This window comes from Chionomys nivalis, chromosome 2 (genome assembly GCF_950005125.1).
Source record: "Chionomys nivalis chromosome 2, mChiNiv1.1, whole genome shotgun sequence".
In the NCBI taxonomy this organism is placed as follows: Eukaryota; Metazoa; Chordata; class Mammalia; order Rodentia; family Cricetidae; genus Chionomys; species Chionomys nivalis.
Window position 1 is genome coordinate 50,349,134 of NC_080087.1, and position 23,867 is coordinate 50,373,000.

Consider the following 23,867-nt stretch of genomic DNA (forward strand, 5'->3'; position numbering starts at 1 on the left):
ATGTCTCCTTTACATAAAAATAAAAACAGCAGCGACACTTGTGTTTCAAAATCGGATTCTGCGCAATTCTTCAGTAACCGCCATGAATTTGTGGACGAAATAAGAAAGGCCTGTGAGCTGGAGAATTCGTTCTTCTATTTCTGAGAAGCTCGATGAGGTCTGATTTTATTAGACAATAGCTCCTGTTTTTAAATGTATATTAAGACAATGGTTTAGAGAATGTTGAAATTAATTTAGAGATTTGCGAATACACATTAATATAATTTTGCATCCGTTTGTGTAAACAAACGCAATTTCCAGATAAGATTCAATTTACAGCATCGTGTAAAAAGACAAAAAGAATACATTGACTGACAAGCTTAATTACCTGGGTAGCCAGTTCTCGCGCTACGGTTAGATGCAGCTGCTACCCTGACGTCACAGGTTGCCATGGTAGCAACAGCCCCGAAGGAAAAGGGGTGGAGCTAAGCATTCACTGCGGTGCTGCGCTGCGTCTGCAGAGGACGAGGAAGGCTCCTCTGCAGGGCTGACATCTGCCAAAATGAGCGGCCTGGATGAGGGCAATGAGCTCCCCCTCGCTAACACCACGACCCCCGCCCATTCCTCGGAAGATCTGGATCTGAACCGCGAGGAAACCGAGGCGGCGCGGGCGATGGAGGATGCAGGTGAGGCCGGTGCGGAGGGAGGCGCGCCCCCGGATTCCCAGCACTGCGGCTCTGCGCTTTGCCTTGCAGTGTCTGAAAATTGCGGTGATGCGGCTGCCGGAGAGGGGCTGGAGGATGCTCTGTCTCCATCAAAGGGCGGGGACGCAGCCCCAGTCCCTGTGGCAGCCAACGACAGCAATAAAAATGGCTGTCAGCCTGAAGGGCCGCGCAGCCCAGCTGGACCGAAAGCTCTGGAAGCCTGTGGTGCGGTGGGCCTGGGGTCCCAGATGGTGCCGGGGGCAAAGAAGACCAAGGAAATGACGGCGACCAAGTGCGCCACCTCTGTGGCAGCCGGGAAGGAGGGGGAAGCAGGGGCGGCGATGCAGGAAAAGAAGGGTGTACAGAAGGAAAAAAAGGTAGCCGGAGGAGGGAAGGAGGAGACTCGTCCCAGGGCCCCGAAGATCAATAATTGCATGGACTCGCTAGAGGCCATCGATCAAGAGCTGTCAAACGTAAATGCGCAGGCCGACAGGGCCTTCCTCCAGTTGGAACGCAAATTTGGGCGGATGAGAAGGCTCCACATGCAGCGCAGAAGTTTCATCATCCAAAACATCCCAGGTTTCTGGGTCACCGCTTTTCGGAACCACCCTCAGCTGTCACCAATGATCAGCGGCCAAGATGAAGACATGATGAGGTACATGATCAATTTAGAAGTGGAGGAGCTTAAGCACCCAAGAGCAGGCTGCAAATTTAAGTTCATCTTCCAAAGCAACCCCTACTTCCGAAATGAGGGGCTGGTCAAGGAATATGAGCGCAGATCCTCCGGTAGAGTGGTATCCCTCTCTACTCCCATCCGCTGGCACCGGGGCCAAGAACCCCAGGCCCATATCCACAGGAATCGGGAGGGGAACACGATTCCCAGCTTCTTCAATTGGTTCTCAGACCACAGCCTCCTAGAATTCGACAGAATAGCTGAAATTATCAAAGGGGAGCTGTGGTCCAATCCCCTACAATACTATCTGATGGGCGATGGGCCACGCAGAGGAGTTCGCGTCCCACCAAGACAGCCAGTGGAAAGTCCCAGGTCCTTCAGGTTCCAGTCTGGCTAAGCTCTTCCCCTGCAAGAAGCTCCTGCAGGAGAGTCCTACCACCTCCTCGGTTTGGCCAGCAGCATGCAGCCTTTTGTCTGCTTTCTCTTCCTGTTGGATTGTGTCCTTTGGTTCTTCTCAGTCTCTAGTAGTTTCAAGATCGTGGCTTCCGAGTCTATGCTCTTCTTTCTCTTGGCCAGTGTTCTGCATAGTGTTAATGGTGTTCCAAGCGCATGGCCTCCAAACTGCTTCTAAGCCAAGCTCACAGTGCTATAGTTTGTACTGCCTTCCTTTGCATGGCTTGGTTCTTGTCTGTGACCATGTCTTCTTCCAGTTTTTAAAAAGTGGCTCTCTACCACAAGAAAGCTTATCCTTACCAAGAATTTGCCAGGTCTCGTTCTTCCTGCCGTGTTTCTTATTTTCTATGGACTGTGATGAACTGTGACTTTCACCACTGCAAGATGGAACTGTATCCCAACCCAGCCATCAGCCCATCAGGACATTCCAACTGACCCTTGCTTTCTTCCTGGGCCTTTGTTACCACCGAAGCAGGTGGCTGGTGGGTGACTACTAGGCATGAGTAAAGTAACAGGCCGGGAGTGTTTTATGTTACCACATCGGTCTTGTACCTTTGGTTACTGTGCATTGTGATCAGCTACTGGTGAGTATGAAGGCCTGTGCAAATGCCCACTAGTTCTCTCCTGGTTGAGCTGAGCACAGGCCAACAGTGTTCCTCAGGAACTATCTAAGGACCCAAGCTCCTAGGCAGCACACAGGACCCCCGACTATTACCCATGACTCCGCTGGCCACTGGGCAGGATGAGTAGTCTCATGGGGCAGTGCCCAAAGTAAGGCCGGAGTGACTCCCTTCTGAGCCCTAGCCAACAAATTATTCAGAATCCAGGCAACTTTGTTAGGTAACGCCCCCCACTCCTGTGTCCACACCCACACTTATTTAGTCAAAGCTGCCTAGGTTGGGGTGGTTGGAAATCATTTGTGGCACTCCACAATGGGTTTGCTGTGTTTTTCTCTCAATGACTCTTCTTTCTTCCTGTTTCTTTCTCTTTGAAGCAGTTACAGCCTAGAGGCAGAAAAACAAAACTGGCTACAGGTTTGTTTTTTCTTTCCTCCCCATTCCCCAGTTGTGCAAGGCAGAAAAAGGTACTGTAGTCTCCAAATCTCTTGCTGTCCTTATTATTTCACCCTTCTCTTAGTAGCGTCTGAAAATTTCAAGGGAGACCACTCTACTCCTCCCTCATCCTCCATTCCACCAGATGCTGTGTATTTCTTCAGATCTAGTTTGAGAAAGAAGAATCTCAATGACTGACTGCAGCCCCTGAGCGAGATGTGAACAAACACAACTAAAACTGTACCTGTTCCTAAAGATGAGCGGGCATTTTTCGGGGCTCAGCCTGTAGAATGACCAGAGAATAGCTATGTGCGTCATCCCTGTTCTGCTTGTCTGACCTTGGTCCTTACTTATCAGCTTCTGAATTTCCTTCCTTGTTTCCATCCCAACAAAGGAGGAAGCAGTGCATTGTGGGAGACTCCAAGCCTCTTCTGAGGGATGGGGGGATGTGAGGAGTCTGGATTTGCAGGGCTTGCTCCTGTGGGAATGCAGTTGTGTAGTGACAGCTCCTAGTTCTGAGCCTGCAGCTGTGGCCCTCACCCGTCCTCTTTCTGATTTAAAGAACTTATTAGAAGCTTCCCCAGAGCTCTGGAGGTCTGGATACCTTCAGTCGAGCCCTAGAGGAGGACTAGCCCTAGGGGAGCCTATTGCAGAGTGAGTTCTAGGTCGGCTGTGATGACTGATGTCTTGCAGGAGCATGGCTGGGGGCAGTGGTCACTGAGGCAAGTTTCTAGTGCAGAATGGGGAGATCAGATGGGTTGGGATTTAAAAGGGACGCTTGGAGGATTTTCCTGTAGTTTTTCCTAATTCTCAACTTTGCCAATAGATCTTTTGTGAACAGATGTAAGTTTGGGTGTTTTCTCCAGATTCTCGGAATGACCTTTGTCTGTGGGAGATCAACGGTGTGTACTCCTTATCCCACTGTGCTTGACCAAACCCTATTACTCCCTGTCAGCTGACTGGCAGAATTGATGTTTACAAGCCTGCCTTTTGCTTATCATTGAGAACAAGTGCAAACATTTGAATATCTGTCCTTTGCAGTACGAAGCCTCCGTGAATATTCATTACTAGATTAACTTATTCTGGTGTCTATTCCTATATAGCTGTACTCTTAGAAACACAATCCGCACAATGTGATCTTTGAAGTCCGAAGATTTTGAAAACTGTTGCTATGTCTTGTAAAAGTGATTTCAAAAGAAAAAACGTAACTTGTCGTACTGATATTTCCTGCTGTAGTAATACTTGACACTATGTTTTACCAGTGTGGGACTAGAACGGCCACCACACTAAATGAGACTTAGTCCTTTGTCTTCTCCTGTGTGCTTGAAGGAAAAACATGTTACTGTTATGTTTCTTGTCTTCACCAAAAAGAAATAAATGAATAAAGATGAATAAAAAGCTCTGTGCTCTCTGGGATAACACAGGCTGGGCAACGATGAGCCGCTTCACTCCTATTCACAGGGCCCCATGAATTGAGCACAGGGCCAGCAGGTGAGAGATTATGTGAGCTGGTTTTGAAGCTGCACAGAGAATAACTAGAGAACCTGGGTGTGGCGACACATGAATGTGACTGCAGCTCTCGGGAGCCTGAGGAAGGAGGAGGTGGAGTCTGAGGCCAGCGTGGGCTACAAAGCAATTCAGAGGCAGCTGGGCTGACACACACACACACACACACACACACACACACACACACACACACACGTATGTATATAAACACACACACATATATCCTTTGATCCAGTTTTAATACAAGATGTATATGGAATATATGCCATATATACACATATTTATATATTTCTCTATATATCTTGTATTAAGGCTATATCAAAGGAAGGAAATTAAGTTCTAAAACTGAGAAAGAAAAAGAGAAATTCAAGGAAATGGAGCAGGCGCAGGGCTGTAGGAACGAACCAGCTGTTTGGCAGTGACGTCGACAGGATGTGGGAGTCTAACTTTCACAGTAGATTAAGCAGCACGGAAGCCATGTTAAGCTGCAGTGAGTGGGTGGCGCTGTGTCATCAGGAGGAGGAACACCTTTGTTAGACTAAAGCAAAAAAGGAAAGGCAGAGTAGTGGTGCTCAGACTACATCTAGGATAGGAGAAAGGCCGAGGCCGCAACAGATAGTTAACCTGCAAACTCTCCGAGCTCAGAAATCATACCAGCAAGGCCTACATGTAGGAAATGCATATCAGGTGCCAGCAACCTCAACGACTAGCCAGCTACCTGGTAGTTTGTAACTCAGCAGAAATCTTGGTACATTGTCAAATTTTTGCTTAGATGGCTAAAATATTTGGTTATTCATTTTTATAACCCATATACAGATAATGTGGATGGATTTAGCCTCTAGACCTTTCTGGAACAGTGTCTGGGGGAAACTATCACTCATAACTGAAGTTGTGAAATCTTTTCAGTGTGTCTAGGTATATTTCAGTCACATACTTATACTTTGGGTATTCTTGTTAACGGTTTTGTCTTTTGAAGATGGTGTCATCATGTGTGCAGCCCAGGCTGGTTTCCAACTCTTGATTGTCCTGCTTCTGTTCCCTACGTGCCAGGATTACAGGTATGTGCCCTGAGCACTCCCTCACTATTCATTCATTCATTCATTCATTCATTCATCCATTCATTCATTTATTATTATTTATTTATTTTGAGACAAGGTTTGTGTTGCTTTGCAGCCTTTTCTGAAACTCACTCTATAGAGCAAGCTGGCCTAGAACTCACAGAGATCAGCCTGCCTGTGCCTCCCGAGTGCTGGGATTAATGGCATGTGCCACCACCGACCAGCTTTGAGCGCCACATTCAAAGCACCACACCGTTGGAGGGAAATCATTTAACATTCACACATTCCATGATGTTTCTTACAGAGGATATTTTAAGCCCCTTGAGACTTAGACCAAAGGAGGCGCTGTTAGCATAAACGGAAACAAGGACGGCTCACAAAGAGTATCTTTCCAATGACAACAGTATATATGAAAGACCCGGTGAGGGTCTTTCATATAAGTGATAAAGATCAGTATAATCCTTAAATATCATTGAAAAACCCACTGGTTATGTTAGAAAGTTCCCGGCTTTTTAGTGCATGTAACTAGGAAAGAAGAAACCCAGGCTTGAAAGATAGCTCTGTGGTTAAGAGCACCTGTTACTCTTGTAGAAGACTCCCGTTTGCATCTAGTGGCTCACAATCATTTACAGACCAGCTTCAGGGGATCTAATGCTTTCTTCTGGCCTCCATGGGCAGCTGCATGCATGTGTACATACAGACTAGTAAGCACACACATAAATAAAAATGATATAAACTGCTTTTACTAATATTTTTAATTAAAAAATTATTTATATGTGGGTGCCTGGTGCATATAGAGACCAGGAGGTCAGAAGAGGGCTTTGGATTCCTTGGAACTGGAGCTACAGACAGCTGTGAGGTGCCCAGGTCTTCTGCAAGAGCAGAAAGTTATCTTCAATGCTGAGTCATCCACCTCTCCAGCTCCCTCTTTGTTTTACATTACTTTTTCCCCCATTTTAAATTTGAACTTTTTAATCATTGTGCATATTTGGGCACGAGACTGGCACAGCATGTGTGCAGAAGTCAGAGAACAAGGCCGTGGGGCCAGTTCTTTCTTTCCACCTGCACATGGGTTTCAGGTCCTCAGACTTGGGCAACAAACACTTTTATCCCAAAGCCAGCTCCTCAGCCCCGTGTTTACCTTTCCTATCCATTTAGAAACACTGACACTTTTTATGAACCATGAAATAAAACTGAAATGTAGCTTAATAAAGACTCACTCACTAGAGTCGGCTGTGACAAGTCAGTGGGTGGGAGGAGAGTGTTCTGAACTTGACTCTTGTTTGTGAGGGAAAAAGGTGAGGTCAGATAAGAGGGGGCCTCGGTCAAGGTCGTCATGTGGGAACTGGCAAAGGACTTTTCACTTGAAGTTACTTTCCTCTACTATTTAGTGATCAAAAAAAGTACAATTAATTTTCAAATTTTGGGTTTCTCATTTTTTAGGCCACAAGATGGCTCAGTGGGTAAAGGCACTTGCTACAAGTGTGGTGAGCTGAGTTTAATTCATGGGACATGCAGGGCAGAGGGAAAGCACACACACACACACACACACACACACACACACACACACACAGTAATAAGCATTCTTTTCCAGTAACACAAGAAACATCTAGAAGGGAAAATAGCTTTATTTTAAAGCAAAGTGAACTCTCTACTTAAAGCCTACAATAGATAGCATCTTTCATTTGGCCCTAAGCTTGATTGTGCATGCTTAATATAACACTCAAATGACATTTTGGATATCAAATACGTCACTATATATATATATATATATCGATATATATTTATCAATCAACATTAAAGATACAGATGATAAAGAAAAAAGTTATCCTTTTAATTACCCTGAGAAATCTATCCTCATAGTACACTTTGGAATTCATGAACATTTACAAATTTTAAGAAAATAGATTTTCAATGCATTTATATGCTAAATTCCAAGAAAAAATAATGATAATGTTTTGTAGTCTTGTCTATTATAGACAGGGAGGTTAACCCCCAAAAGGGACCCAGGAACTTACAAAAATATCAACTGAATCTAAACATCTTGTGTGAACATGATCTGAAGCAAAGTTACTAACATAACCAATCAAAACTGCACAGAACACCTCCCCTGACCTGGAGCGGATGAATAAACTTGTGCTTCTTTCAGCCGTTACTTTCTCTTCCCAAGGACAAAGCTGCAACTGAGTTGAATAGGTGTCAGTTTAACTTCTTCCTAATGGGAGAAATTACTAAGAAGTAAGGCTATGCTATTTGAAGAAATCATGTCTTTTTACTTATGTATTTTGGGAAAAGAGCAAAAAGCTTGATAGCTTGGAAAAAGAATTGAGTTTCACTAGACTCTGGTATTCACTATGAATTCTGGTTACATTTTTAATATGGACATAGGAGAGATGTAAAGATTCAGCTGTATTTATCCAAACAAATCTATTTTGGAGTACAGGGTTTACTCACTAGGTCTCAAATTACAGTTGAGAATCACATTCATTGGAAGTCTTGTTTACAAGCCATTGCTGGGTCCTACGCCTAAAGTTTTTGATTTTAGGTTTGGAACAAGGCATTCAAAATTGCATTTTTAAGACCTAGGTTTCTCTGTATCAGTCTGTGAACCAGGCTTTGGAAACTGCTGGACTAGGTAGATATATAAATATATGCTTGCACATGTGTTTGTTATCATCTTGGGAGAATCCACAAAACTACTAGTATAGAAAATATTAATTCATGTTCTTTTTTAGTTTAGGGCACTAAAATTTTTCTATAACAACTGTTAAACATTAAAATGATTTATATAAAATTATATATATTTTAAAAAGATAGATTAGCAAGTACCCATTTTGTCAATTTTCATTGAAAAATTGTTCCTATAAATTGTTTGCATTTTTTGAAATTTATCATTTTTTAGCAATATGTCTGCTGCACATATGGTTGGTTCATTTTTCAGTAAGTATTATTTTGCTGTCTGTGTCTTGAGAACCCAAGGTATAATGGACCGGTGGATAGTAACCAGCTGTCTTTGAGTTGTTTGTAGAGAATCTTGTAAATTTGTAGTCCAGGGGTAACTCTGGGAGGGAAAGAAAAGAAAGACTGTTTTATAAGCCACCAAACTCCTTTCATAAATACAAACAGATTAAAATTCAGTGTTCATGAGCAGAACAAGAACAGCAATAATAGTCACATTATTGCTGTGGATGGGGAATGACCATGAAGCTTCTACACTACATGAAAACTACAGATGCCCAAGGAATTCTGGGAGTGGAAGACATGGTTTTCCCCAGGGAAGAGCATACCATTGATTATCCAGTGCCAAGCGGTTAACCTTGAGAACAGGCACATACAAGCATGTTATACAGACTGAGTAGTTTGTAGCTATGTTTTCAGGAATACGTATGTATATACATATATGAATCTAACAATAATTAATGAAAAAAGAGGCCATGAATTTTAGAGCAAGGAGGGATAGACGGGAGGAACTGGGAAGAGGAAAGGAAAGGGGAAATGATGTAATTATAATATAGTGTCATTAAAACAGAAAAGTAATAGAGCGGAGCTGGAGAGATGGCTCAGTGGTTAAGAGCATTGACTGCTCTTCCAAAGGTCTTGAGTTCAATTCCCAGCAACCACATGGTGGCTCACAACTATCTGTAATGAGGTCTGCTGCCCTCTTCTGGCCTGCAGACATACACGCAGACAGAATATTGTATACATAATAAATAAATACAAAAAAAAGAAAAGTAATAGAGCAAATCAGTCTTTCTATCTAATCAATAATTTTGATACTTGTGCTATAGATAGGTTGGCACAGAGTATTGAGTGAATACATAAAATTTACAATATGATGTATATTTACATATACTACACATAATCCCCAGAACTCCACCCAAATTATACATTACATAAGGTGCCACTGAGAGGCATCAAGACTCAAGCAGTCTTTACCAGAAAAAACCTACTGCTGGATAGGAAGAAGGAACCTTGCTTTCCCGATGTCAGAAAAAGCCACATGTATTGCGAAGAGAAAACCATGCAGCACCAGTCAGCGTCGGGCGCCTGGATTCTAGATATTTAATATGAGTGACATTAACTAAGTAATATGCAACAGCTATGCTGCTTATGTAACAACGAGGACTGGTTATTAGGAAATATGGGGGCTTGATCTGGAGAGATGGCTCAGCGGTTAAGTACACTGGCTGTTCTTCCAGAGGTCCTGAGGTCAATTCCCAGCAACCACATGGTGTCTCCCAACCATCTATGAGATCTGGTGTCCTCTTCTGGCTTGTACACATACATGCAGGTGGAACACTGTATACATTATGAATAAATAAATCTTAAAAAATAAAGAAATATGGGGGCCCATAAGATGACTTCACAGTTAAAAGCACTTGCTGCTCTTCTTGAGGATCTGAATTTGGTTCCCAGCATCCACTTCATGTTTTTCAGAAACACCTGTGACTCCATTTCAGGGATCTGATGCCCTCTTCTTGCCTCTATTCCCTAACCCACAAACACCTTAAAAAGTAGGGTTGATTGGAGAGATAGCTCAGTGGTTAGGAACATATACTGGTCTCACAGAGGAGTCGAGTGTGATTTCCAGAGTCCACATTAACTGGCTCACACTGATGGTAACTACAGCTCCAAGGGGATCTGATGCCCATGTGGACCCCTGCATTCCACTGCACACACCAGCAGAGGCACAGATATACACAGACACACATCATTTAAAGTAAAAAAATAAACCGTATAAAAGAAAAAGAAAAGAAAACGGGGGAGATGACTCAGGGCTAACAAGGCTTGCTGCTTCATCAAGGGGATCCGCATCTGGATCCTGGCATTAATACTAGGCAGCTCACCAACACCCATGCCTCCAGTTCCATGGTATCTGAAGCCTTCTTCTGGCCTCTATGGGACCCACACATATGTGTGCGCACATAGTTATACACACCTCACTAAAAATAACAGAAATAAAAAAAATAAACCTGTGGCTGGGGAGGTGGCTCATTTGGTAGAGTATTTGTCATGTATACAAGGACCCTAGCTGGATCCCCAGAACCCACAGTGAAGAACTGGGTGCAGCGGTGCACATCTGTACATCCCACTGTTGGGGAGGTCAGGCTCTCTAGCTCGTTCACTAGCTAGCCAGTCTTTCTTACTTGGTTACTTGGTGAGTTCCAGCCCTGTGAAAGGGAAAGGTAGATGCTGCCTGAAGCATGCACGCTCGGCTGCGCACGTGTACACACACACACACACACACACACACACACGCACGCACGCACCCACACACGCACGCACACAGCCCCTCCCCCTCAAGTCATGCACTCATCTGGGTATAGAACAGGCAAATTAAGGCCAAAACCAAAGATCATCAAACTAGTGATTCATGAGACTGTCGAGTCAGCGAGAAGGAAACTGTTCCATCTTTGTGGTAGGAAGTCACTGTTGGTAGCTGACTACACGGAACAAAATAGAAAAGAACTCCCTTCTCCTGATTCTCGCTTATTGTAGCAGTTTTCTCTTACATTCTGTCATGAGTCCACTATATCAGCTATATTATCCCAACTGCGGAACGATAAAATGCAGGGAACAAATGAACACATTCCTGTATTGTAAAATAACACAGAGAAACAGAATGGCTCTGGGGACTTCAACAGAAACCAGCAGGATTTGAGTCCTAAAATATTTTAGGGCCATTACACTTTATTTTGAGTTGCCTTTCTCATTCTGAGGTAAGCAATGCAGTGGTGTTTAACTACGGAGTTTGTGGCTGACATAATCAAGCGAGGGTTCTGTAGGAGACCCAACTTGTTCCTAAGAATGTGATTACTGTGTTACATTGTAAGGAGGCACCTCCAACATCAGAACAAATAAGATACAAACAACCCTCTTCCCTTTTCCCAGCCATGAAACAGAGCTCCTTTCAGTTTTGTTTGATCTGCTTACTAGAAGCAGGCCCTGTCAAGTTCTCTCCTAGGGTGCAGAGGAAAAGCTTTTGGAATAAGAAAGGCAGGGCTGGGGAGCTGGCTCAGTGATTAAGAGCTTCCATTGTTCACCCACAAGACCCTAGTTCAGTCCAAGTACACACACCAGGTGGCCTCCACAGGCACCTACAGGCACGGGACAGACAGAAACAAACCAACACAATTAAATACATTAAAAAAGGAAAAGAGAGGTGCACTGAGGTGATAGCTGAGGGGTAATTTTCCAATTTTTTTAAGAAGTGAACTTTAGATTGGAAATTCATTTTTCAACTTTCTTAGGGTATTATTCATAACCACATCTTGACAATTTTCATAACCATTCAGGTATCTTAGAATAGTCTCATGGCTTCTATTATTCTACTTCCTCAATAAAATTCTGAATTATTTTGAAAGAAAATGTTTCTTTAACACATTTTTTTTGGTAGAAAGATTTTAAGGCTGTCTTTAATTTTGTGTGTTAGCAGTTGAACAAGTAAAAGGAACACAGAGCAAAATACAGTTTCAGAAGGACAGATTGACACACTGGGTTTGCACACTGACACACAGATTGATCTTTTAGAAGATCAAGCCTATCTTAGGACCACCACCATCATCCTACTGACAATTCAGGTAAACACCTTCTTTCCGCCTCATATCCATCCTGTAAGGGAGGACATGTGCATTGGTACTATCGGCTCTAATCCAGGAATGCGAAGCTCAAACCTGTATCCAGGCCTCAACTTGGATGTGAAAAAGACCAGAGTGGAGTCACTGGGGCCCGGAAGGATCAAACAACACTTAAGGACACATGATACACAGGAAGACCAATGAGAGACGAGGAAAGTCCATGTTCTGCCATGCATTCATGCTGGAGGCTGGTTTGGCTGCCAGCAGCAGAAAAGCCAGGGACTTTGGGCAGTCCTGTAGTGCTGCAGAGACAGAACTGAGTGCCTAGGACCCCATTGCAAAAGAAGAGCAGAGACTCCCTTTGCCCAGTTCAGAAGGGGACTGGACACAGAAAGCATACACGTCTATACAGCAGGCGGGCTCCTGAGCAGCTTCTCAATTAAACACGGAAAGACTTCGGATCTGAGTGCCACAGACTTTCAGTTACTTTGTATTTTCATGAGAACTGAAACATCAGCAAGAAGTGGTTGCCTCTCATATTAATAATGAATGTTTCCCCAGGTGTCTAGTTTGTTCCATATGGCTATAGCTACTCTTGCATCCCCGGTTACAAAAATCTTCATCCCTTTCCATTTTGCCTTTTATGACTCCTTTAGGCTTTTTCTGAGTCTCCTGTGGTTTTACCTGGGGGTGCTTTATTCTGTACCCCACCTTCCTTCCTGTCTAGCTCCCTCCCACAGTGCTGGAGACCGAACTCAGGCTCCGGCACATGCCAGGCAACCTCCCTCTGATGCTGAGCTGCGCTGCCAGCTGCTGCACATCTCCTTTGAGCAATTTCACAGAATACCAGTTCACCTTCTACTGTGTCTAAACAGCTATGAAGCTATTCATTACAAATCAATTTTGATTTGGAAAGGTTTAATTAAAAATTTCCATTCTCTTAGTTTTTACATCTCTACAAAATGTCTCATTTCTTTGTTTTCTATAGTTGGTTGTTTTTGTTGTATTTTTGTGCTCTTAGGAGACCATATTCCTGGCAATTGTTCACTCTGGGCTATACATTACATGAGTTTTTCTGTTGGGTTATTTGTTTGTTTGTTTGTTTTGCTTTGCTTTCTTTTGCTTTTCCATGATATTTAGTGATTTGTGTTCTTTTTTTTGGGGGGGGGGGATTGAGTTCCTCTGTGTAGCTTTGGAGCCTGACCTGGAACCAGCACTTGTAGACCAGGCTGGCCTCGAACTCACAGAGATCTGCCTGCCTCTGCCTCCCAAACACTGGGATTAAAGGTGTGCACCAACACCGCCTGGCTGCTTATTTTTTATTTTATTTTTTTAAGACATGGTTTCTCTGTAGCTCTGGGGCCTGTCCTGGTACTAGCTCTTTTAGACCAGGATGGCTTTGAGCTCACAGAGATCCTCCTGCCTCTGCCTCCAGAGTGCTGGGATTACAGGCGTGTGCCACCACTGCCCGGCTTACATGAGTTGTTTTAGGGAAGCATTTGAGTCCCAGAATAATGTATTTCTCAAAAGAGAATGAGCACTCATTTCAACCAAGTGTATGTGGAGGTATTAACCATGGATGGAGGAACTAATAACTTGTTGCTCTTCAGCTCTCAGCTCTGTCTGAAGCTGAGTTTTAGCCTCTGAAAATGTGGACCCTACCTTAATTCATGCTTACAACAGGGACTAAAGGAGCTCACCAGGCCCATTATCTCTTCTAGTTCCTATCTTATAAATTACACAAGTTACTGAAATGTTTACTCAACCTCAGTGGATTCTTTGGGTGAGGGACTCTTTGGGGTGGTGGTGAGGAAGCAGCCAAAAGCCAGGTTCATCTTACTGGGTTTTCTAAGCATCTTGTCCTGGTAATTCTCCCAACCTGCACCCTATTCCTCCAAACAGATTTTTTTTTAAAAAAGTGCCCCACCTTAGTAATTGGTTCCAGAAAAGTTAAGTGTGTGTGTATGTGTGTGTGTGTGTGTGTGTGTATGGTCCTAACCTAGGCTGTATATCTAGAAGCTCTTTTCACTGAAAAATAACTCATTATACAGACTGAGCAGGATATATTTAGGTGTGTGTGTGTACACATATATGCATGCAACAATTAATGAAAAAAGACACCATGAATTTGAAAGAGAACAAGGGGTATATGAGAGGGCTTGGGGGGAGGAAAAGGAAGTGAGAAATTATGTAATTAAATTATAATCTCAAAAATAACAATGTCTTGAGAACCCATCTTTTAAGACAATGCCTCTAACAGGGAGGTTTCCCAGGTATCCCCATTACCTGCAATTGTCTCAATGCTTGAAATTGCAATAGTGCTGTATGTGCTGATTCTCCTCGAGGACCACGTATAAACCAAGGAGTCTTCTGCATTCCCTCGTCTGGAGACTGAGTCAATAAAATATGAGCCCCATTTATTAGATAAGGAATATAGAGGCTTTACCTTCGGTACCTGAAAGAGGAAGAACAGCGGTGATCAGAATGGTCTCTGCAGTGAACTGGTCTTGCAAGAGTGTTTTCACTCAGTAAACAAATGGAAGTAGGGAAATGCTATAGGAACCCACAGGCCCAGTTTGGGAACCCATTCCAATTTTGCAAAGAAAACAACATTTCCTTATGATGATTGCCCCTTAACACGACCCAGAATTGGCTCTTTAAATGGCCAGTTGTCACAATCTGAAAGCTATCCTACAGTATATAGTTAAGATATTTTCTCTATGATTAAAACATTTCTTATTACCATTATTATTATTACTATTACTATTATTATACTGAAGGATAATAAAAAACTTCATTGGAATTTTCCCAGTATGTTCCTTTTAGAAGAGAATGAGGACATGAAAATTTATTTATAGCTTTCAGTATATCTTAAACATGAAGCCAATACCTCAATAATAGTTTAAGATTACTAGAATCTATCATCTATCTATCTATCTATCTATCTATCTATCTATCTATCTATCTATCTATCTATCTATCTATCTCTATCTACCTACTTACCTACTTACCTACTTACCTACTTACCTACCTACCTACCTACCTACCTACCTACCTACCTACCTACCTACCTATCTTTAGTCTCAATGTGTATTCCTGGCTAACCTAGAAGTTACTATGTAGACCAGACTGGCTGCAGACTATATTACAGAGATCTTCCAGCTTCTGCCTCCCAAGTGCTGGGATTAAAGATATGCATTACCATGCCTGGAATATTACTTTTTTTTCTAAAAGAGTATTTTCAAGTCTTCACTGAGAAGACTGAGATAAATATTTTCATTTCTAGGGCTAACCATAGGCTCTTTCACGGGTAGACTCTTTATGCATGGATTTTCCAAAGGGTAGATAGCTATTTCCGTGTGTGCATGTGGATGTGTGTGCAAGCCAGAGGTCGATGTTGAGTCTTGCTGGACTGGCTCACTCTAAACCTTATTTTTTGAGATAGGTTCCCTCACTGAAGCTGGTGCTCACTAATTTGGCTAGAGTGTCTTGCCAGCAAACCCTGGGGACCTTCCTGCCTCAAGGTATTATAAACACATGCTACCAAGTCTGGCTTTTTAGGAACTTGGGTTCTGAGAGCTGAATTTAGGTCCTTATGATTTTGAGTCAAGCACTGTACTGACTGAGCCGTCATGCCAGCTCTGTAATCTGCTTATTATCCTTCAAGTTCTAACTTGAGAAATCATTCCTTACAATGTAGTTACCCTCATAGCTGCTTTTCTATTGATGTGAAGAGATACCACGACCATGGCAATTTATAGAAGAGTTTTATTAGGGGCTCTCAGTGAAGGTTCAAGTCCAAAATCATCATGGTGGGGATTATGGTAGCAGGCAGGCAAGATGCTGCAGCAGTAGCTAAGAGATTACATTCTTGTCTGCAATGAGGACACAGAGAGCTCTGGTTTTGAAACCTCAAAACCCACCTGCAGTGACATGCTTCCTCTAATAAGGCCACACCCCCTAATCTCCCAAACAGTTTCAGCAGCTTGGATCAAGTATTCAACTAGATGAGTCTATGGGGATCATTCTCATTCAAACCACGACACTTACAAAAATATTTTCAGCCGGGCGATGGTGGCGCACGCCTTTAATCCCAGCACTCGGGAGGCAGAGGCAGGCGGATCTCTGTGAGTTCGAGACCAGCCTGGTCTACAGAGCTAGTTCCAGGACAGGCTCCAAAGCCACAGAGAAACCCTGTCTCGAAAAACCAAAAAAAAAAAAAAACAAAAACGAAAATATTTTCAAACTTTCCTTCAATAAACAATACAGCTGTGGTTTGACTCTGAGGTCTATAATCCCTCCGGAGGTTTCTTTATGTGAAGAATGAGGAAGGAGATCAGAGTATTTTTCTCCTCCTTTCACTCCTGACTGGAAAGTTCTATTGTCTCCTGTACGGTGTGGAAAGGGGCCTTCTTTGTATGCTGTTCTCTATTTACAACACTTGTTATACACGGAGTGAAGAGCTCCTCCTGACATCCTTGGGGCCAGGAAGATTACCCAGATTTTAGAGTTTTTCAGTTTTGAGACTATTTCAACATACTTTCCTCAAACACCCATCATCTGAAGAAGTCAGAATTCAAAGGTTCTAAATACTGAACAACATTGTACTGGTGTTAGTAAAATTCCAGACGCCGGCCAGGTGTGGTGGCACAACCACAAACTCTCGCAATTCAAAGGCCAAAACAAGAGCACTTCAAGCTTGAGGTGAGCCTGGGCTACACAGTGAGGCTCAGACTCCAAAAGCACAGCATTCAGAGTCCGGAACTACTAGAATTCTGGGATAGGTATGCTCACTTGGTACCCAGTCATGAGTACTAAAATAAAAAATTAGTAAAACTTTATAATATGGCTAAAATTCCCCCTTACTTCCTTAGTTGTGTGAGTGTTGCGCTTTCTCACTGCAGAAAACCTGCCCAAATCCTCCCGGTACTTTACAAAGTATTGCATCAATCTTGTAAATAAACTCTAACACATCCTATTAAGTATATCACTCCCATTATGTAGGTCTGTATTTAAAAACCTGAATAGAAGCTCACTGAAGTTTTACAGACGGCGGTCTTACTTCCTACAGTGGTTCATTTTGTTGTTGTCTGTGTAGATAATTTATCTCTCTCTATAGCTGTGGCTAGGACTGTTGTAAAAAACAGCTGCTTGCTTTTGAATGACAGTTTAGCTTCAGCATTCTGACAGAACTTTCCTATTAATTTTGATATCTTGATGATTCATTCTATCGTGATGGTCATATAACTATAAAATATGACAATTTGCTCAATTGCCTTTTAATTTTATTCCACATTTTTCTCTTTTCTCACAGCCAGTTTTGTTATATGGTGGAATCAAGAGGTATCCTTGTCTAGCTCAGTACTTGAAAGGAGACCCTACTGGGACCTGCTCAGGTCTCCATGTAACACACACACACACACACACACACGTTTCTCTTTCTTCATTTTCTTCAAATATATTACAATCCTACTATGGATTTACTGGACAGGCTTTCCCTAATTAAATGACAGTAACTTTTTTTTATTTGTTAAAAATGTTCACTATTAAATTATTTTTAAACTAAATTTAAAGACACAATATTCTAAAAAGTATGCAATTTCTTTTAAATTTGTTCTTAGTTAAATTAAGAAACAAATTAGGACAGTAAGAAAGGAAGCCGCAGGAGCGAGTTCCTTGCCCCTTAAACACAAGGCTGGCTGCATGGCACCAATACTCTCCAAGTAATTCCTAGTTTCAACAACAGACTTCTGAACGGCTGATTGTTTTTGGTTTATAAGGCAAAGAAAATTATTCCATGGCTACTCTGTCTTGCTAGTCACGAACATCTGCCATTTTTGCTCATCAGTCACCCAGGTCTAACAGAGGAGCGATAATCAGCTGATGTACCAAGATTATATAGAATCACAGGTTTTGTGTAAAAGCTTGTCAAGCTCCATTTGAGATGTCCTTGCTCCTTATGCTTTCTGCCACAAATCAAGGGAGATAAAAGTGATCTTCAAATTCCAGATGGACTCCACTTTGGAAAGCACTGCAAACTATCACAGAAATTGTGTGCGAACAACGTGCTCCATCGCAGAACGCGCCACCGCAGTAACAGCCTGTGCTCCAGGTCGCGGCATACACTTTGAAATGACTCCGCTTTTAACCAACTTTATTTTTGAAAGCTCATTTAGACTGGATAAAGTCATCACAGATAGAAAATTCGATCCTTTTGTGGGTAGTTTTGAACTTTCTGAATAGAAAGAGAATCTCTCATATAGTTCATGCTTGACACTTGGTGGAAAAACTACATTTAACAACCGCAACAGACTGTCCACTGCAGCAATAGGACCATATTGGTCGGGAAGCTCAGGTTTATGTCAAAAGATATCTGTGAAAAGACATACAATTGCTTCGTTTACTTTTAAAACTAGGCAGAGAGAGATGTGATAGGTCACATTTTTTTCCTTTTGGTATTTTGTCCTCGATGATCTCACACATGTGTATTATGGATTTGGATAATAATCACCTCCTTATCCCTCTCCCTCTCCACTGGCCCTTGAACTCCCCCTTCCCATCAAGTCCCCTCCGACCTCCATGTCTTTTTGAAAAATGACTTGAGTTTAATTAGGGCTGCTTGCATGAGCAAGGGTGTGGGTTTGTTCACTAGAACATGGGCAACAGCTATACCACTGGAAACAACTCCTCTTCCCTTACAGCCTACAGCTCCGCAGTTGCGGGAGGGGAGGACCTTATGCAGTTCTCCCCATCCATGATATAATGATGATGGCACATACTTGGTTCTTAAAAGCAGACGATACAACTAAGTTGGCTACAGCTATCTGCTTCGGCGGAAGCTATTAAGTAACAGTTATTCAAACAAACTACAGAAATATGAAAGTATTCAAACCAGAACATTTTTTGGGGGGGGGGGCAGTGTCTTATGAAGCCACGGCCAGTCCTGAGATCCTGAGCCTCTTGTTCCATTTATCATTTGGTGGGACTGTGTTTATGCCACCATTCCCAGCTCATTCTAAAGTCAGGAAGCCTAAGGAGACTTCAGCTTTCAGCCACCTAAGAAATGGACAGATAGGATCCTTACCTCATATTTTCCTCTCTTCTCCAGAGGCTCTGCTTCCTCAGCCTTCTCCATGTCCTGCTCCCGAAGCTCCTCGAGAATGAGGACTGTCTCCCAGTTACTATAGTGATGGGCTGGGAAAATATCTGAGTGCATGCTGTCACCAAAGTAAACGACCTATGATTCAGGAGGAAAATTCTGATGAGGCATGGGTGTGAGAGTGGTGACCACTGCGCAGAAAATAGAAAAAACGCCCTCAACATGCACTGGAGTACGAGGACCAGAAATGGCACAAGCAACTTAAATTTCGGTAGGTAATTTTGCAGATGAGCAGGTATTTGTCCCGAGTCACAGCTTTGTTGAAGATGGAAGGAAGGTAACAATTTAATTTCATTTTCCTAACGAAGAAGCAAGTCTGTGTATTTTCACACATCTGTAATTAAATCTGCCTCTACAACTAAAACTGACAACATATAGGGATTGCCTATATTAAGAACACATATCATAACCACTGTTCAAGAGTTTATACACCCTGAACTTGCTTTGGACCTGCATACCCAAAACCCTGGGTGCCCTGGATCTGCTGAAACAGAACTCATGGATATATAGCTCCACCATGTAAAGTCTGAAAGTTCCCCAGGTCTAGATCTGAGGCAAAGCCCTACTGATCCAGACCACTGATGGAGGAGTTAATTTCATTGGTTAAATAAAAAAACTGCCTTAGCCCTTTAATAGGACAGAAAATTAGGTAGGCGGAGTAGACAGAACAGGATGCTGGGAGAAAAAAGCCGAGTCAGTAAGTCATCATGATTCTCCCACTCCAGACAGACGCAGGTTAAGATCTTTCCTGGTAAGCCAGCTCATGGTGCTACACAGAATATTAGAAATGGGTTAGATCAATATGTAAGAGCTAGCCAATAAGAGGATGGAACTAATGGGCCAGGCAGTGTTCAAAAGAATACAGTTTCCGTGTAATTATTTTGGGGCATAAGCCATGTGGGCGGCCGGGTGCCGGGGACGCAGCCCTGCCGCTCCTATTACAACAGACCACAGCCTTCAATCTACACAAGATGGTGTGAAGTTAAGGGGTAAGAAGCAGAGGCTCCTCATCCAGGTTCTTTGTCCACTGAATCCCTGATCCCTTCTCTATCCAATGATTTCTCCTGCTCCTTACGGTATACATCATGTAGAGGAAAGGATTGTAGGTAAACACGTACCAATGTCTAACGTTGACAATGTGATCAAGGGGTCAAATGCAAGCAATTCTTTAAGGGAAAGCTGCTAAGTCACTGTCATTTCAGTCACTGCCTGTTTTGTGTATAAAATATTCTTTGATTAGTCATTATCAGAAAGCCATTGCTCAGACATCCCATGTCTGAATCATGTACTTCCCACCTCGATGGCCCCTTGGGAATCCTTGCTTTTCTGACACAGATAAGACCAGTATCAAAGTGTATCTAGTCAGAAGAAGAGATGGAGCAGATGCTCAGAGGCATATGACCCATCGAGATACTTAACTGTAACCATTTACAGCCATGAATCTCTTCATAACTGTCATAGCCATGAGAAGTAGGAGGCAACTAGTGTTCAGATGTCAACCCACCAGAGGCATGGTTATCTAATGGAGGTCTAAGCCTGTCCAGACAAGGTCTACAGCACCACCGACTCTGAAAGCTGTTGTTCACTTTTGCTGAAGCAGCTTGGTGTCTCCTCTATACCTGCATTGTAATGTGTAATCTCATGTGATGTGTATATGTAATCCCATGATTGCATCTCAATCTTATAAGCACATATATCTGTTGATTCTCACAAAGATGACTTTTCATTTAGCTATATAGTTTTGATATATAGAATATATACTGAGACTTGCTTCATAACTGGATCTATTTGTACCACAAGGACTGTGGACATTTAAAAGCCAGGCTTCTTCTTTTGCTTACTGGATGGCTTCCCCCATTCCATTGGGCCTCCAGTGAGAGAATTTGGTCACATAGCTAGAAACCTTGGTTCCCACAGCCTTATCTCTGTTCTGTTCCCTAAGATACATTAGAAGCTACCTCCCTGCAACTGTCTTTCATTTGGCGGTACATGCAGCTAGGAAAGGAGTCTTTCATACAGATCATATTTGGGACTTTCAAAGATAAAGGGACGCCCAAGCTCAGGAAATTGCCTTTGTTCTGCGTGCGTATCCAAACTGGAAACTTTACAGAACAGGAGAACAGCAGGAGAGGAATAAAGAAAATGATGCAGAAAAGTACGTAGTGGGGAGTTCACTGCACCCTCAGATCCTTCTGGGTCCTGTGCTGCTGTGAGTCTTCTTCTGAACCCTGAGGGGACATGGAGGCTGGCACTCAGAGGTCCCTGATATACAACCATTTGTATTTGCATGTGGACATCAAGGGCTCTGACTCAAACAGAAGTTACCTTGGGTTCAGGCTTGCCGGTCATTTTCTTCAGAAGCTCATAAAGGTGGGCAGCATTGCCTTGGGAGTACCAGCCAGGTTTATCCAGAGAGGGCAGCTCCTCTTGCTCCTCATCATTCTCTGCAAACATGGTTGACAAGTACTTTTTAGTTGGGCTACACCCAGGGTTATAGACCATGTACAGAAGGAAACCACGTGGGAAGGACGCGTGCATGCAGTAAGCTCTCTGTGTGTTCACGTTTGTTCATTTATTTATGCAGGCATGAGTGCAAGCATGCAATGGTGCACATTTGGAGGTCAGAGGACAAATCTCAGCAGTTGGTTCTGTCCTTCAACTACATGGGTTCTACAGATTAAACTCAGGTTTTTGGGTACCCTGTCATGGCAGGACGCACCCTCACCTGCTGAGCCATCTTGCTACCCTGCCTCTACTTTAATAAGATGGTTCCCTTAGTGAGCATCATTAAGGAAACCCAAATATACCCTGTCTTTCAGGAAGCAGGTGAGAGGGTAGCCATTTAAATCCAGGCTTAAAATTTGCACCCTATCTCAGCACTAAGAGGGGGAGGTAGACATGGGTCTAACCCCGAATAAAGAAGCTTCTTTGTACCCACTTACAAAGGAAAAAATAGTATTCTTTAATGGAGTCTCACTGGGTATATTAACCACACCAGGGTAAGCCCCATGCACAGGAGTAGTTGGCCAACACAAAACAAACCCAATGGTATTTTGGTAGATGTCATTTCTTTACCAAAAAACTTTTTTTTGTCTTATTGATTTTTTGCTTGTATAGGGTGGCTTCCCCCATTCCACCCTATACAAGGTATAATCTTTGCTTTTTTTTTCCTGTTTGTTTTCCGAGAGAGAGAGAGAGAGAGAGAGAGAGAGAGAGAGAGAGAGAGAGAGAGAGAGAAAGGGTGTAGAGTTACATAGATGAGGAACTAGGGATGGCTTGGGAGGGGTTGAAAAGGAGGAAAAATGTGATCAGAAAATATTGTATAAGTGTTTTTAGTTAAAAATATTACAGCCAGGCAGTGGTAGCCCATGATTTTAGTCCCAGCACTTGGGAGGCAGAGACTGGTAGATCTCTGTGAGTTCAAGGTCAATCTGGCCTACAAAAGGAGTTCCAGATCAGCCAGGACTATTACACAGACAAAAAATGAACAGAGAAATAAGGGAACTAACAGATGTTAGGACTCAAATGGACTTAACAGACATCTATGGAATATTCCACCAAAACATAAAAGATTAACTTCTTCTCAGCACCTCATGGAACCTTATCAAAGACTGACCACATACTCTAAACAAAGCAAACCTAAAAAGATACAAAAAAATTGGAATAACTCCATGTATCTTATTGGATCAAAATGGCTTTAAACTAGAATTCAACAGCAACGCTAATTCCAGAAAGCCCACAACACATGGAAATTAAACAATGCTCACCTGAATGGGTCAAGGATGAAATAAAGGGAGAAATTAACGACTTCCTAAAATTCAGTGAAAATGACCACACAACATATCCAAATTTATGGGACACAACGAAAGCAGTGTTAAGAGGAAAGTTCATAGCACTAAAGGCCTACATAAAGAAGCTGGAAAAAGCCGGGCGGTGGTGGCGCACACCTTTAATCCCAGCACTTGGGAGGCAGAGGCAGGCGGATCTCTGTGAGTTCAAGGCCAGCCTGGTCTATAAGAGACAGTTCCAGGACAGGCCCAAAGCTACAGAGAAACCCTGTCTTGAACCCCCGGCCCCCCAAAAAAGTTGGAAAAATCCCACACTAGTGAATTAACAGAACATTTGAAAACTTTAACAAAAAGAAGCAAACTCACCAATAGAACTAGATGGCAGGAAATAATCAAATTGAGAGTGGAAATCAACAAAATAGAAACAAAACAATACCAAAAATCAATGAGACAAAGATTTGGTTCTTTGAGAAAATCAACAAAATAGACAAACCTTTATTCAAACTAACCAAAAGGCAGAAAGAGAATATCCAAATTAACAAAATCAGAAATGAAAAGGGGGACATAACAGCAGACAGGGAGGAAATCCAGAGAATCACCAGGTCATATTTCGAAAACCTGTACTCCACAAAATTGGAAAACTTAAAAGAAATGAACAACTTTCTGGATAAATATCACTTACCAAAATTAAATCAAAATCAGATAAGCAAATTAAACAGACCTATAACTGCTGAAGAAATAGAAACAGTCATCAAAATTTCCCAACCAAAAAAAGCCCAGGACCAGATGATTTCAGCTCAGAATTGTACAAGATTCCTCAAATTGTTCCACACAATAGAAACAGAAGGAACATTGCCAAACCCTTTTATGAGGCTACAATTACCCTGATACCCAAACCACATAAAGACATTACTAAG

The 23,867-nt window shown here is 42.6% G+C and overlaps 2 protein-coding genes across 3 annotated transcripts in view; one reads left to right on the forward strand and one right to left on the reverse strand.

Annotated features, from left to right (window-relative positions):
- The first annotated feature begins 460 nt into the window (after window positions 1-460).
- Window positions 461-4,253, forward strand: Tspyl4 (TSPY like 4). The gene has a single exon (XM_057763268.1). It carries the CDS (start codon window positions 542-544, stop codon window positions 1,751-1,753), a length of 1,212 nt encoding a protein of 403 aa, XP_057619251.1. The 5' UTR covers window positions 461-541; the 3' UTR covers window positions 1,754-4,253.
- Window positions 4,254-7,073: 2,820 nt separating this feature from the next.
- Window positions 7,074-23,867, reverse strand: part of Nt5dc1 (5'-nucleotidase domain containing 1) — a 112,514-nt gene continuing 95,720 nt past the window's right edge. For both annotated transcript variants that reach the window (XM_057761722.1, XM_057761721.1), the window contains exons 9-12: window positions 21,488-21,606; window positions 19,088-19,240; window positions 14,290-14,458; window positions 7,074-8,486 (exon numbers count right to left, since the gene is read on the reverse strand). In XM_057761722.1, coding sequence (XP_057617705.1) covers window positions 8,356-8,486; window positions 14,290-14,458; window positions 19,088-19,240; window positions 21,488-21,606 — 572 coding nt within the window. In that variant the 3' untranslated portion in view covers window positions 7,074-8,355. The remainder of the gene's footprint in view (window positions 8,487-14,289; window positions 14,459-19,087; window positions 19,241-21,487; window positions 21,607-23,867) is intronic.

Bases quoted from the DNA above. Each gene is read 5' to 3' on its own strand.
- Tspyl4 (XM_057763268.1), top strand. From the start codon at position 542: ATGAGCGGCCTGGATGAGGGCAATGAGCTCCCCCTCGCTAACACCACG.